The 14696-nt window shown below is 37.7% G+C and overlaps 1 protein-coding gene across 1 annotated transcript in view; it reads right to left on the bottom strand.

Annotated features, from left to right (window-relative positions):
• Window positions 1-14696, bottom strand: part of SPATA16 (spermatogenesis associated 16) — a 244465-nt gene that overhangs the window by 213019 nt on the left and 16750 nt on the right. The window contains exon 2 of the mRNA XM_043874568.1: window positions 7795-8412. Within this exon, the coding sequence (XP_043730503.1) occupies window positions 7795-8316 (522 nt within the window). The 5' untranslated portion in view covers window positions 8317-8412. The remainder of the gene's footprint in view (window positions 1-7794; window positions 8413-14696) is intronic.

The following is a 14696-nucleotide window of genomic DNA, read 5'->3' on the forward strand; positions in this document are numbered from 1 at the left end:
CCATCACTTCATGGCAAATAGATGGGCAGACAGTGGAAACAGTGTCAGACTTTATTTTGGGGGGCTCCAAAATCACTGCAGATGGTGATTGCAGCCATGAAATTAAAAGACACTTACTCCTTGGAAGGAAAGTTATGACCAACCTAGATAGCATATTAAAAAGCAGAGACATTACTTTGCCAACAAAGGTCTGTTTAGTCAAGGCTATGGTTTTTCCGGTGGTCATATATGGATGTGAGAGTTGGACTATAAAGAAAGTTGAGTGCCGAAGAATTGATGCTTTTGAACTGTGGTGTTGGAGAAGACTCTTGAGAGTCCCCTGGACTGCAAGGAGATCCAACCAGTCCATCCTGAAGGAGATAAGTCCTGGGTGTTCATTGGAAGGACTGATGTTGAAGCTGAAACTCCAATACTTTGGCCACCTGATGTGAAGAGCTGACTCACTGGAAATGACCCTGATGCTGGGAGGGATTGGGGGCAGGAGGAGAAGGGGACAACAGAGGATGAGATGGCTGGATGGCATCACCGACTCGATGGACATGAGTTTGGATACACTCCAGGAGTTGGTGAAGGACAGGGAGGCCTGACATACTGCGATTCATGGGGTCACAAGAGTCGGACATGACTGAGCAACTGAACTGAACTGATAGAGATATATCTAATTTTGTTATTTTACTTTGGCGATTAACAGAGGTATTTGCTTTGTATTTTCCTGCTATGTAAATTTGCTAGCACTTAAAACATATTTTTATCATTAATTAATTATATGATGCCCCCGGATGGAACAAAGATGGCAACAATCATGATAGAAATTGAAATGTTCAATTCTGATCTGACCATACAGAGTTCAAGTCACTTTATATGTGAGAACTAAGAACAAAATGAACTGCCTCTAGCATAACAATTTGTGAATTTAAGTGAAAGTTTGTATTTTTTGTCAGAAGCAGTTAATAGTTCAAAATAGTGTTTGATTTAGATTACTTCTTCTAAAAGGGTATAGATAAAGTAAAAAGCAGTGAATTATTTTGGTCCCTTGCTTTGATTAAATATAGTCTTTAACAGACACTATGAAATTTTAATGTTAATTAAAGGGAAAAAGGATATGGGTTAACTACCAAAAGGATAGGGGTTAAGGATATGATGATAAACTACGGAAATGGACAAAATCCTTTGGGGCATTAAAGTTTTAAATTGAATACGTACTGTACAAAGAAATGAAGAACTTAAGGAATACAATGACAACTTGAACAGGGATTTCGAGCTCATCATGTTTTCCAACAAGCAGTCCTGTGTGAAAGCATCTTGTGATTGGTCTTTAGTTCTTACAATTCCTGCTTGACAGTATTATAAGAGGTTCAGAAAGTTGCTCAAAGTCACAGAGCAATTAGGTACCAGAAGCAGCATCAAACAGATAACCTGACTCCAAATACTCTATGTGTTTTGTGATGACTCTATCATCACAGCTCTGGACCCTCGTGGCCACCTAAGCTCATCTATGTGATCTAGATACCTGCGAGTGCTTACTGCCTGGACAATGGCAGGCATTTGCAAACCTACCAGTGTGTGGCATAGATATCTGCTACTTGAGTGGTCCCTGGACCAGAGACATGGACATCATTTGGAGCTCATTTGAAATGAGGAATCTGGATGCTCCATCACAGACCCCCACATATCAGAATCTGCTTTTTTAAAAAAAATACTCCTATACAACTTTTATAAACTATTAAGTATGAAAAACAAGAAAGTAAAGATATTCAGATATGAAATTAGGACACAGGAATGTGATCTCAGCCCTGCCACAAACTAGCTGGGGCACTTGTAAGCTTTTTTTTTTTTTAACTTTTTAGAGCATCATTTTTTTTTTTTTAATCTGTGAAATGGGGATGATAATATCTGTTTTGAGGGTTATTATGATACTTATCTAAATACACGGGCCTGGGCCCCAGCAGGAGTTTAAGAAATGAATACTGAATCCCTTTGCAGATCCACAGATGGGCAAAAAGACAGCTAGCTCCAGGGCGCTCCACGAATTTGGTGAACTCTCGATTTCCTGATTCTGTTGACTAGGAACTATCTGTGTTAGAATCCATTTAAATTAAGCTTTCTGGGATGTCCACATTTTCATGCCCTAGAGATTTGCTACAGAATTATTCTCAGAGCAATTATAGGTAAGGCGGCCCTATAATGAGATATCTTTGCTACTTCATTAAATAAACCCCCTTGGATGGGCTCCAAAATGGACCTGCCTCATACCAAATTCCATTACACTGGAAGTAATCTCATAAGAAGGCCCTGGTGTGGGTTCAATCGTCCTGGAGGCTTAATGTTTACCATAAAGGAAATGTGTTCTAGAACAGTGATTCTCAAAAACTGGTTCTCAGACCAGGACTTTATTGATCTAAGGGGCAATGAAAAAAAAAAAAAGACAATTTAGTCAACTTTTCATAAAATTGAATTATAATCTATTTTAAAAATACCCTTCATTCTGAGAGTACGCCCTATTTTGAGAGTATGCCTTTTCTATTTTCTATCTTTTTTGGTGTTAAACTGCTCCATATTTTAATAAAATGATGAAATTTTCATGAAATAATATAATGATAGTTATTTTTGTGATATTCTTGCACAATACAAATATGAGGTCAATCCTCTCGTCTCTCCAACTTAAAAAAAAAATTAAGGTCCTTGAAATCCCAAATTCCAAACAACTGTTAGAGAAAAATGCTTAAAAGGAAACTCTTTCCTATGAAATTCAGTGCAGTCCAGTCACTCAGTCATGTCCAACTCTTTGTGACCCCATGAACTGCAGCACGCCAGGTTTCCCTGTCCATCACCAACTCCCGGAGCTTGCTCAGACTCATCTCCATTGAGTCAGTGATGCCATCCAACCATCTCATCCTCTGTCATCACCTTCTCCTCTGCCTTCAATCTTTCCCAACATCAGGGTCTTTTCCAATGAGTCAGTTCTTCGCATCAGGTGGCCAAAGTATTGGAGTGGGTAGCCTACCCTTTCTCCAGCAGGTCTTCCTGACCCAGGAATCAAACCAAGGTCTCCTGCATTGCAGGCAGATTCTTTACCAACTGAGCTACTCAGTGAAGCCCTCCTATGAAATTAGCAAGGAGCATAAAGCATTTTAAGTTGGAAACCAAACTGTAAAGTTTTCATTTTATGGCAAATTTGTGCAGTGTCAGCATCTCACAGAGTGTGATTCTCATCTCGTCTCCTTGAACTGCTATGTGTACCAGGACCAACTGGAATCTCTTAAAATCCAGATCCTGATTCTGCAGGTCTGGCACAAAGTTCTGTATTTCTCACAGACCCTCACTTAGAGTAGCAAGGGCATAGTGGTTAAGGTGGTGAGCTCTGAATCAGATCTCCTTGGTTCAGTCCCTGGCATTACCACTTCTAGCTGTTGATCCTTGAGCAGGTGATTTAACCTTTCTATCCCTTAGTTTCCTCATTAGCATAAAAGAATAATAGTTTCATCTCATATGCTTATTGTGAGAATAAAATGTAACACTGAATGTAAATATTCCCAGGATGTAAAATACAATACCTGACACATAGAAAGAGCTCCATAAATGTGAGTTATTACTCTAACTTCACAGAACAGTGACTGGAGCACCAAGATGTGAAGAAAAAAAGCACCTTAAGGAGTTCCTGCATGATGAAATCGGAATTGAAAATTCCGTTTGGTGAGGGATAAGTTGTGCTCTGAGTTTCCCTGGTGGCTCAGACGGTAGAGCGTCTGCCTACAATGCGGGAGACCCAGGTTCGATCCCTGGGTCTGGAAGATCTCCTGGAGAAGGAAATGGCAACCCACTCCAGTATTCTTGCCTGGTAAATCCCATGGGTGGAGGAACCTGATAGGCTACAGTCCGTGGGGTCGCAAAGAGTCAGACACGACTGAGCGACTTCATTATCATTAAGTTGTGCTCGATGTTCTTTGGCTGGTTAGTGGGATTGTTTGAAGCTGCGTATCTTGAAGGGTGTATATAGGTCTGTTCTACTTCAAAAGGTGGAAGCCTCTGAGTTACTAAGATCCTATGAGTAAGGCTGAAATGATGGCATGGTTTAGGTTGCATGCCACAAAATTATTAGAGTGCTTTTCTTATAAATGACAAAAATGTGATTAGTACATTCCCAGACCTTTAAGTTTTCCTATTAGCAAAACCCTTAAGGTGTTTGCTAATAATTATTCTTTTCCTATGAAAGTTCGACTAGAAAATTTATGAATTAATCTCTTCTAACTTTTTATTGACGGCCAAGAAGTTCACTGGATGGTTGTATAGCATCCCCGACTCAATGGACATGGATTTTTGCAAACTCCAGGAGACAGTGAAGGACAGGAAAGCCTGGCGTGCTGCAGTCTGTGTGCTGTGCTTAGCACTGCAGTCTACAGGGTCACAAAGCGTTGGACACAACTTAGCAACTGAACAACAAGCAATTTATTGGAAATAGTGTGTATTGCCTAATGTGCCTCATTGGCCCATGAGGCCAATGTCTTTATTTTTTTAATAGAATCTGTAACATTTTAATAGAAGGTGAATTTATATGATTGTTCTTTAAAAATTATAGGTAATAGCATCTAGGCATAAAACTGTGAATTCACATGAATGTATCCTTTTTAAAAATCTTTCAGTTTATACCTTTTGCCCATCTGGTGTGTTTTCTGCTGTGATTTCAAACACAGGAGCAAATGATGACTGATTTTAGCAAAGATTGAGAGTTAGTCACAGAATTAGTTTCATCAAGCACATTTAAATAAATGCCTCCTATGTTCTGAAATCCTAAAAGATTAAAGTTGGCTGCTTTTTGGAAGCTAAACTGTTATCTTCTGAATCACTGCATATCATTTTATCTTATTCATTATAAAATGCCATGAATTTACTTGTCTAGTTACCATGTTACAAAAACAAAAGGAGTTAAGACTTTGTCAAGAGCACAGAGAAACTAACACAGAAGTAGAACATTCCTGATGGATTTATTAGATGAGTTGGAAATTACTCTATTAATAGTCACAAATTTCTAGTGCCTTTCCCGTTTTTACTTTTTCTTTTCATGGTCTTACCTTTAACCACAAGCAGCCTTCTGTGTATTTCTACAGCCTGACTCTGTACCTGTACCACTCAGTTGCCAAGCATTTTGTATACCTCACAGTGCCCGCCCCCCCCCCCCCCCCATATAATAATCACTCACAGGAGAGTTGCTAGTTATCCTTCAATAGCCATGTCCAGTCTTCCCTTCTTTATCAGTAATAGGACCCCTGAATGTTAGGGCCATTGGGAATCAAAACGGTACTTCTCAGCATTTCTTGTAGGTCTGTGCAGCCACATGACCAAATTTGGGTCAATATAAAAAAAATGGAAATGGTATGTGCAACTTCCCTTGAAGTGTGCTTAGAAGGACACAATGTGACTCCTTCCTTCCTTTTGCCCTTTCCTGGCTGGTTAGAATGTGGGCATGATAAAACCAACAGGAGCTGTCATTTTGGATCCTGAGGTCACAGCCACGTCTTTAGGAACAAAATAGAATCTAGTACCTGACGACCATACTGTACCAGTCCTTGACTACCTAACATTTATGTGAAAACAAACAACAACTCTCTTGCTTTGGACACAGGTATTTTGGGTTTTTGTCATTTGCAGCCAAATGTAATTCTGACTTCACACACTGAAATATTCATTGATGCATCTATCTTTCAGGTGTGATCCTTATCATTATGCCTTGGTCTCTGACATTCATCCTATCTCAGTCATGGTAGGACCTAAGGAAAAGCAACAGATGCATGAAGTAATACCTGAGAACACTCAGTATGGAAGCAATTAAATTCAATAGAAGTTAAATTCAGGAGAGGAGAGTTAAAAAGGTGAAATATCTTTCCTATTCCTAGTAACTTTGGTTTATTAAGAGACATTCTAGGTAAGATTTCAAAAGTTAACTCCCAGGATAATTAGACAAAAGCTAGGCCAGATGTCTAAGCTAAGTTTTGGTCTCAAAATAATTACCTTTGTTAATTACCAGTAATTAGTGTCAGCATCGAACACTTCCCTAAAAATCCTTGAGAGAGGGGGAGGTAGAGGGGAAAAAGAGAGAGACAGAGGGCAAGGCAGAGACAGAGGATATGCACAACAGAGTCAAAACACTTAAGCATATTCCAGTACAATTACACATCTTGGGGTCATTAAAACCTGACTCAAATTTTACAATTTTGAACACTGGGATTTATGGGGAAAAAATGGATATTTTCTTCTAGTTAATGCAAATACCTTTTGCTTCTCTAACTAGACTTAATTTGAAGTTTATGTTCTTTCTTGTTTTATGCCTTTTATCCCCCATTGCCAAAATTATTCTTTTCCTTTATCTGGAAAGGAAAAAATTACACCTTTAACCCTGTAATAATAGAATTACATCTTTAAGCCTGTCCTTCCCCCTAAAAAATTTTCAGCTGAAAATAGTCGTAGCAGAAGTGCCCATGGTTCTTCCTGGAGTCTACACTTAGCTTCCTTTCCACAGTCAATAGCTTCTGGTCTTTAGCTGAAAGAACAGCAGAGGGTTCTCAGTGCTTTGAAAATAATTTGGGGGCACTTTTTACATAGTTCAAAAGTTTACAAACTGTATCACTCTTCACTTGTGTAAATGACCCTTAATTTATAGATGCATCTGTTTGTATGCTACCTCATCACTTCATGTCTCTTTGGGCCTTCTTTTTTGTGCCTACGTTTTCTTTTTCAATATTTAGGGGCACATTTTCTTGTATTGTTCATTAATAACTCATTGTAGATGTAGTCACTTTTAACCTTTGACTAAGCGTGGAAGTAACACTTTACTCTTTAAATCTTCATCACAAAATCTCACATTTGACTCCTGCACATGGCCCTGGTTCCATGGTGGAATAGTCATGCCTTAAAACCATTTCCATTTAGCTATTTACTGGTTTGTCTCCCTCACAGACTGTTAGAGGGAAGCCACCATGTCTTAACTCATTTTTTATATCTCCAGTGGCCACCAGGCATATATAAAATGCATTGAAAAAAATTTTTTTTAATTAATATGCAGTCACCAATATTGCCAAGCCAATGGGAGTTCTGCCTGCACACTTTGGTCCTTTTATAAGTTCAGTGAGTCACAAGATGGTGCATTTCTTCCTGTGACCTTTTTTTGTGTTTTATTCTTACATCTATTTTAGCCCATGGGTTAAATCTTTATGCCAAAATATTGATCAACTTACCTGCTTACAGAGAGAAAAATAATTATTCATAAAGCTCACTAGCAGGGGAAGGGAAGTGAAGTTTGATGGTAAGGTGAAATGGTGTTATTTTGTTTTTAATCAGTATTATGCATAAATTATCAGCCCATGCTAAAAGTAAGATGGTTATGTTTAATCATGAAGACTACATATCAAAAGGGGATAATATGTATACTCATTAACTGCCTATTTCTAGGGAATCTATATTCTACCCACTACTACTGTATTGAAACTTTAAGGCTTTTATAGGTGTACACTGAAATTGCAAAACCAACTGCATTTTAATATATGTTACCATTTCACTGCAGTGTTAGTTAGGGAAAAAGCATGAAATATGCTTTTGGGCTGATTTCTATATGTCAAGTGCACACAGGCATATTAATTTGCAGGCACATTGTATTGGTATAAACTGAGGACTGAAAAGTCCTGATATTCAATATTTTCATACTGTATTTTCATTACAGTATGATCAGAGGGGCTCACAGTAATCACAACTTTCCCTTTCACAGCTTACTGTCACCAATCTATGTTTTCTCTTACCCCATACCTCCAGTGCTGTTCTGAACTGTCCTGCTGCCACGGCATATTTCTTCTGTCTATAGCAAGAACTGGCATCCTTTAAGGCTACCTGAAGCCATTTGTCAATCTGAGGCAGAACGCTGAAATCAGGTCCATGCAAAGGGTCCACTATTTCAGCAGCTCGGCATGTTGGCCGATTCCCAGCGGACGGGTCGCACTCTACAAACTCATAGCTCACGTTCTCTTCATCAACGTAGACCAACTTCACCTCCACATCCATGACATTCTTTAAGGGGATATGAGGCAGGGGCATGGTGATCAACAGACTGTCAAGTTCTATTATCTTTGCCTCTTTCTTTCCAGCTGGCTTTTCGTCACCTTCTGCCTTCCGTTTAAAGGCCACTTTCTCTAAATCATTGCTTTGTTTTTCTTTGAGACACTTTGCCATTTTTATTCTTTCAACTGTGATTTCTACCTGTTTGTCTCCACAGCTTTTCTTAATCTCTTGTGGCATTTCCACGGTGCTGGGTGGGTTTGCTAAAGTGGACATTTTGTTGCTTGTGTTTATCTTTGGAACAAGACCCTATTTATTGTATTCTCCAAGCTCCTACTGCTTCCTGAATCCACTGATTGCCCCTTAAAACACCTGTAAGGGGGTGAGAATAAGAAAAACAATTAAAACAAAATTTTGAAATTCCAATGGTTTTAGTCAGACTATAGTTAGATTCATTGAAGATGCTGTTTGATTCATTGTAGGTATTTATCACCTTAAACTAAAACTGTATAGACATCATCTGCTGACTGTTTTACTAGAGAAGTATATGTTTCAGTCTCAAAATTCCCCAAGAATTTGTTGAAAACCCATTTAGACAATGTCTTTAAAAATAATCATCTATAGCTGAACAACACTGAATGAATACTTTTATGGGGTCCTGAAACTCATTGAATAGGAAAACCTTATACATAACCACTAAGACCTAAAAAAAAAAAATCTATCTTGATCTTAATTTCCTCAGGAAGGCAGGTGGTCTAGAACTCATTATAAAATATACTGCTAACCTGCATAATAGACTTGGGAGTCTAAAGAAACCACAGCTGCCCCCTCTGAAAGGCTTCCAGAAATGTTATGAGCACAACGTTTCCTCAGTTTGTTTCTCCTCTTATTAATGGGAATCTCAAATTTAAACAGCTTTAAAGGTAACTATTATTTGGCATGGACTTGAAAGCAGAAGAACATGGCGTTCACCCTATCTTTAAAAGGAGCCGCAGATTGAACTTGAGTCTATTGTATTCATATTTTGGTAGCAATGGTATCAGTATCATAGTATATGAAGATGAGATATTTTCTTAAGTTACAGAGGTTCAAAAAATATAACTAACAGTTATTTGATTCAAAGATTTCTGATACTATTTCTGCTTCTAGATTAGTTTCAAAATATAAAATGTGTTAAACTAGTAATGGTATAGTTTGGTTGGTATCTATTTTTAAGACTCTTTCACCTATTGTATCCTGTTCTGGAAATAATTCTGTAGTATAAATAGGAATAAGGAACAAATTTTTCAAGGAAACTAAGGGACAGAAATATTAAGTTGCTTTATATGAGTCATGCTGTTGGTCATTAGGAGAACCTGGATCGCTATTTCCTGCCTGGGACTTCCAGTCACTAACTCCTGGTCTGGAGTACTTCCTCTAAGGCATGCTGTTGTTTAGGATACCTAATAGGAGACTTAGAACACAAAGAGAAGAGAAAATGTAAGAAAGAAGAGCCAAGTATGATAAGATAATAATGAAATAAAAGCTAACATTCTTGCTTCTTTTCAACTACTACAGGGTCATTGCCTGACTCAAGATAAAGTCTTGACTAGCTTCTCAAGTCTTATGATTTTGTTAATCATAAGATGTTGATTGATGTTGATTATTTTCATTTGTTTGCTTGAAAGACAGATATGCCCCAGAAAACCTTTAAAATGATCCTGAACTTTGATAACAGTAATTCTTGGAAAAGTGTAGGAAGATACAAAACTGTATATATGACTGTAACCTTTGAGGCACTTTCCTCCTCCCTACCACACTGAACTTGGGTCATCAGAAATGGTTCAGGTCAAATGTGGACACATCAAAACATCTACTGTGATGATCCAAATTATCTTATAGGAAAGATTGGATTTCAAGTAATTCCAATACCCGCTCTCTTGAATGTTAATTTGCAGAAGTTAAACACTAGAAAAATATTTCCCCAGTGATTTGTACTGATGTATTAGTACATTGTGTCTATGTGGGAGAAAACACCTAAAAGATTAAAAATTTTGCCAGTCTGTGTTACACTCAGTATTGAAGGAGATGGTTATGGCTGGGCATCATTCAACCCATCATCACAGTGTTACTGCATTCAGTAAAGGCCCTGTTTTCTTTTCCTCTCTTGATTTCATTGTTGGTATCCAGTATATCTTTTGAACCACTAATGTGGCTACTCAGGGTAGCGAGGGAAAAACTCTTTACCATCACTCTATCTTTATTTGCTCTTTTATGCCACATATGCTTTGGTTTGAGAAAAGTTAGCTTCAGTCCTTGAATTAAGATCTCCAGTGGATGAAGACTCAAGATATACATCTGTACCAACAAGCTTCTTTCAGTAGTAAAGCTATAGAAATGGAAGTAGCAAAACTCCAATGCCATACATACATTATATGATTTTTTAAGGGCTTTATAAAAATTTGAGTAAGATTTATATACCACAAGGTGGCTAAGTTCCAAACTCAGCTTGTTTCTTACCAATACTATAGAAATTATATTTGTGTTCCTCTCTTGTCCAGTACTATCTGCAAAGCAAAAGAGATGTGATGTCCTTAAAACTTGTTTAAAGCTCAAAATACCTGATTTTAAGGCTCTCTGATTCATATTCATTCTTACAATCAGCTTCAAATATATAAAGAGGAAATATGGGCTATTTCAAATTTTAAGCTATTTAAAAATGTTCATAGTATCTCCTGGGTATCTTTTCTAAACTCTCTCTACTTCAAGCATAGTAGCTAAAATATGTGAGATTATCTGTAGTTGGTTGTGGCTAGTAATTTTTAGTGTCTACAGCAGCATTACCCATCTCTTCTGCATTTATTTCACCTCTTGAATACATAAACTTATCTTTACAACCACTTCTTATAGAAGATAACTGTTCTCTCTTTCTCCCTCCTTCCCTCTCTCCCTCCACCTCTTTTCCTTCAAATCCCCCTGCCCCAGTCTTCCTGTCAGTTGTCTGCATCGCCAATCCAACTATGTAACTTTTTACTTTGCAAGAAAGTTTGATTGTTTTTTCAAGAAACAGGCTTCTGAGTATTTCCTCATCGGTCCTTAAATGTCTCTATAAAGATCACAGTTTTGTTCTTCAATGCAGTTTTTTACAACAACAACAGACAGAAAGAAAGAAAAGAAAGTGAAGTCACTCAGTCGCGTCCGACTCTTTGTGACCCCATGCACTGTAGCCTACCAGGCTCCTTCGTCCATGGAATTTTCCAGGCAAGAGTACTGGAGTGGGCTGCCATTTCCTTCTCCAGGGGATCTTCCCAACCCAGGGATCGAACCCCAGGTCTCCTGCATTGCAGGAAGATGCTTTACCATCTGAGCCACCAGGGAAGCCCCAAACAACAACAGAGGAGGAAGAAATGTACATGGCATATACAGCAATCAGAAGGAAAATATGTGTGACATTTTCAAACATCTGGAAGAGTAAACATCCCAAATTTGCCCAAGAAACACATAATTCAGGTCCCCACAAAAACCAAGAATAAATATCCTAATGTCTAAAAGTGACCTTTTGTCAGGCTGAAAAAGTATGGCCAAACCCAACCAATATTTTTCAGTGTTGTTCTAAATCAGGTGACTTCAGCTTCAGATTTAGAGCCGATTCTTTATAAAAATTGTTGCATGTCTACAAAAGTGTTATGAAACTGTTCACTTACAGCTTTTCTTTTTTTTTTTAAATATACAACACCATTTAAATAATCTGGAATTTAAGGCCTTTTACCAGCTAGCTCAATGTGTGTTACCAGACTTATTTAGCACACCTTCTGCAAACTGCTCTGTAGTCAAGCTGAACTTCTTGTTACTTCCAAAAAAGATACTTGTTTTCAGTCTCTCTGCTAAGAATTTTCCATTTCCCTGTTCTTGTCTCATTCTACCTGTCCAAACCTAGCCAGAAGTTTTCCATCTCTCCCTCCTCAGGGTAACAACAGCATTTACAGTCCTATTTTCTACATTATGGTTATATGTGAATGACTTACTTCTTCCACCAAGCCCCCTAAAAATAGAAATGTGCTTATCTTGACATTAGTTCAGTGCTTTTCATAGAGCAGGCATTCAACAGATGTTGAGCAGTATGGATTCTGTGAATCAAAGACTAATTTAAAAATTTTAAGGGAAATAAATTAGATTTTTTTAAAGGTTTGGTTTAGCTTTCTAAGAGTTGTTTCTGAGGTGGTTTTGCTAGATTTTGCTTGGTTTTGTTTTAAATTTGGTCCTGGGTAAAGTACATTTTCTTCTTTGATAGTTCAAGTGAATCATCTACCAACTAGATTTAAACTATCAACCTCTTCAGTTTTTTTTTTAGTACTCAAGTTGATTAACATGACATTAGTCAGTGTTCCTAAGGCACTGAGTTACATTTCAATCATTATTTCAATAAAAATACATTTAGAGAAAACTATTAGATAATCATTATGTATATCAAAGAAGTATTCACTGATAACATTCTGTAAAAATGCCCATTCTTTCATTTAGAAGACTAAAATTGATTTCCTCATAGAGGCCATGTCTTAAAAAAATCTCCAGCAAATATTGATATGAAACAGAACAATCTTGAAGGTTTTATAATAAATGCAGGTACTAGAAACAAAGGTTAATGTTCAATCATTTCCAGAGGGTAACCGTTGAAAATTTATTCGGTGGATTTTCAACACATTTATTTTTTCTGAGAGCATTTAATTAAGCATTCTGTTTTATGTGGGAGATTCTATCACTTCATGGATACAATCAATGGTTTACATGGCTGTTAGTATGACAAATTATTTATTAGCATTTTGATTGAAATCAGCAGCTTAAACACGGGCAATTCAGAAAAAGAGAATACTTAAAAATTTGCTCTCTGAAACATTCAACATCACAGTTGCTATGGTTTTCTTTCTTTAAAAAAAAGAGAAAGGATCTAATTTTAACTTGCTGTTAAATGTAAGAGAGACATTATAAGGAAAAGCATCTTGCCTGTTAGTCCACTAGTACACCTTGATATTTTAAAAAGCACACTACAGAATATTTCTTTGATTCAATAATAATCTATTGGACACCTACCAAGAGAAATGTACCATGCTATGTGTTATAAAGGAAACCAAGGATGACCAAGACAGGATTCTTGGCATTCTAGAACTCATAACTGGGGGTGAGGGTGTAGGATGGAGGGAGGGATGTATAGGTAAATAACTTTATATAGAGCAGACATTGTCTAACAAGACTGTGATGTGCTGAAGGGGCAAGAATGCATCACAATCCCCCCCCCCTTTTTTTAACTTTTATTTTGTATTGGAGTATGTGCACTCTGAGTCATTTCAGTCCTGTCCAGCTCTTTGCGATCCTATGGACTAGAGCCCACCAGGCTCTGGGATTCTCCAGGCAAGAATGGAGTGGGTTGCCATGCCCTCCTCCAGGGAATCTTCCCGACCCAGGGATTGAACCCATGTCTCCTGTGTCTCCTGCATTGGCAGGCAGGTTCTGAACCACTAGCACACCTGGGAAGATGATTAACAATGTGATAGTTTCAGATGGGACAGTGAAGGGACTCAGCCATATATATATGTGTATCCTTTCTCCCCCAAACTCCCCTCCCATCCAGGCTGCCACATAACATTGAGAAGAGTCTAATCCTGATATTTAGTGCCTTCGGAGTCTGGAACCTAATAGGTCCTCAGTATTTGTCACTGAAAGGAGCGCATGGGTGAGGTGAGCAGTATGGTAGCAATAATGAACATGCTTCTGTGGGAACAGGAGACATGCAGTTGAGGAGATTTGGTTTTGGAAAAGGCAGAATGAGAGGTGTTCCTATATAGGCAATTTTTCTTCTCTTTTAGCCAAGTAATCATAAGGAATAGTTCACCATTAATCGGGAGGGAGAATGAATTGGGCTCACAATGCTTATTAAGAAACACAAAATAAAACATACTGTGTAGTGTTATCTGAATAATAATAGCACCCAACAGTTACTCCCAGTGTACAAGCTTATCTCACTGGATTATTCCATTTGTTTCTCACAACTTTTTTGCATAAATATTATTACCCTTATTTTACTAATGAGGAAAGCAAGTGATTAAACAACTTGAGGGATCACCAAGATAATTTAGACCTATAACTTAAACTTGGGACATTTGATGTCAAATTCCATGACTTTTGAACCATAGAATAATAAATTCCTCCTCATTTCACCACCATTGATTGGGATTTATACTTTCTCTACTTTAAAAAACATTTTTTTCAAAACTGAGTAACAGGGTGTTCAATTTTACCACTGTTTTCTTGGGTGGACTTTCTATTAAATGGAAAAAGAATTAATTGCCAATTTATGGCTAACAAGTATATGAAGCAGATTTGTTGAGAGAGGCATTAGACATTTTTAATAAGATCATTAGTTGCAAGGATACGTATGATCCTGTTATATTCCAGAAGTCATTAAATTCTGAAAAAATAATGTGGGCACTACACTTCCATATGAGTGGGGGATTCCAGACTTTAAATTGACAAACCATTTGCTGGTCACAGAGTCACCAAATGGTAATAATGGCTTCAAAGCAACTATGCTTCTTTGTACCTGGTACATTGTGAACATTTGCTGTGTTGCATCAGAGAGCATTGAAAGGTGCCTTCATTGTTCATGGCATTACAGTGGAGAG

The sequence above is a fragment of the Cervus elaphus genome, chromosome 19 (assembly GCF_910594005.1).
Source record: "Cervus elaphus chromosome 19, mCerEla1.1, whole genome shotgun sequence".
Lineage (NCBI taxonomy): Eukaryota > Metazoa > Chordata > Mammalia > Artiodactyla > Cervidae > Cervus > Cervus elaphus.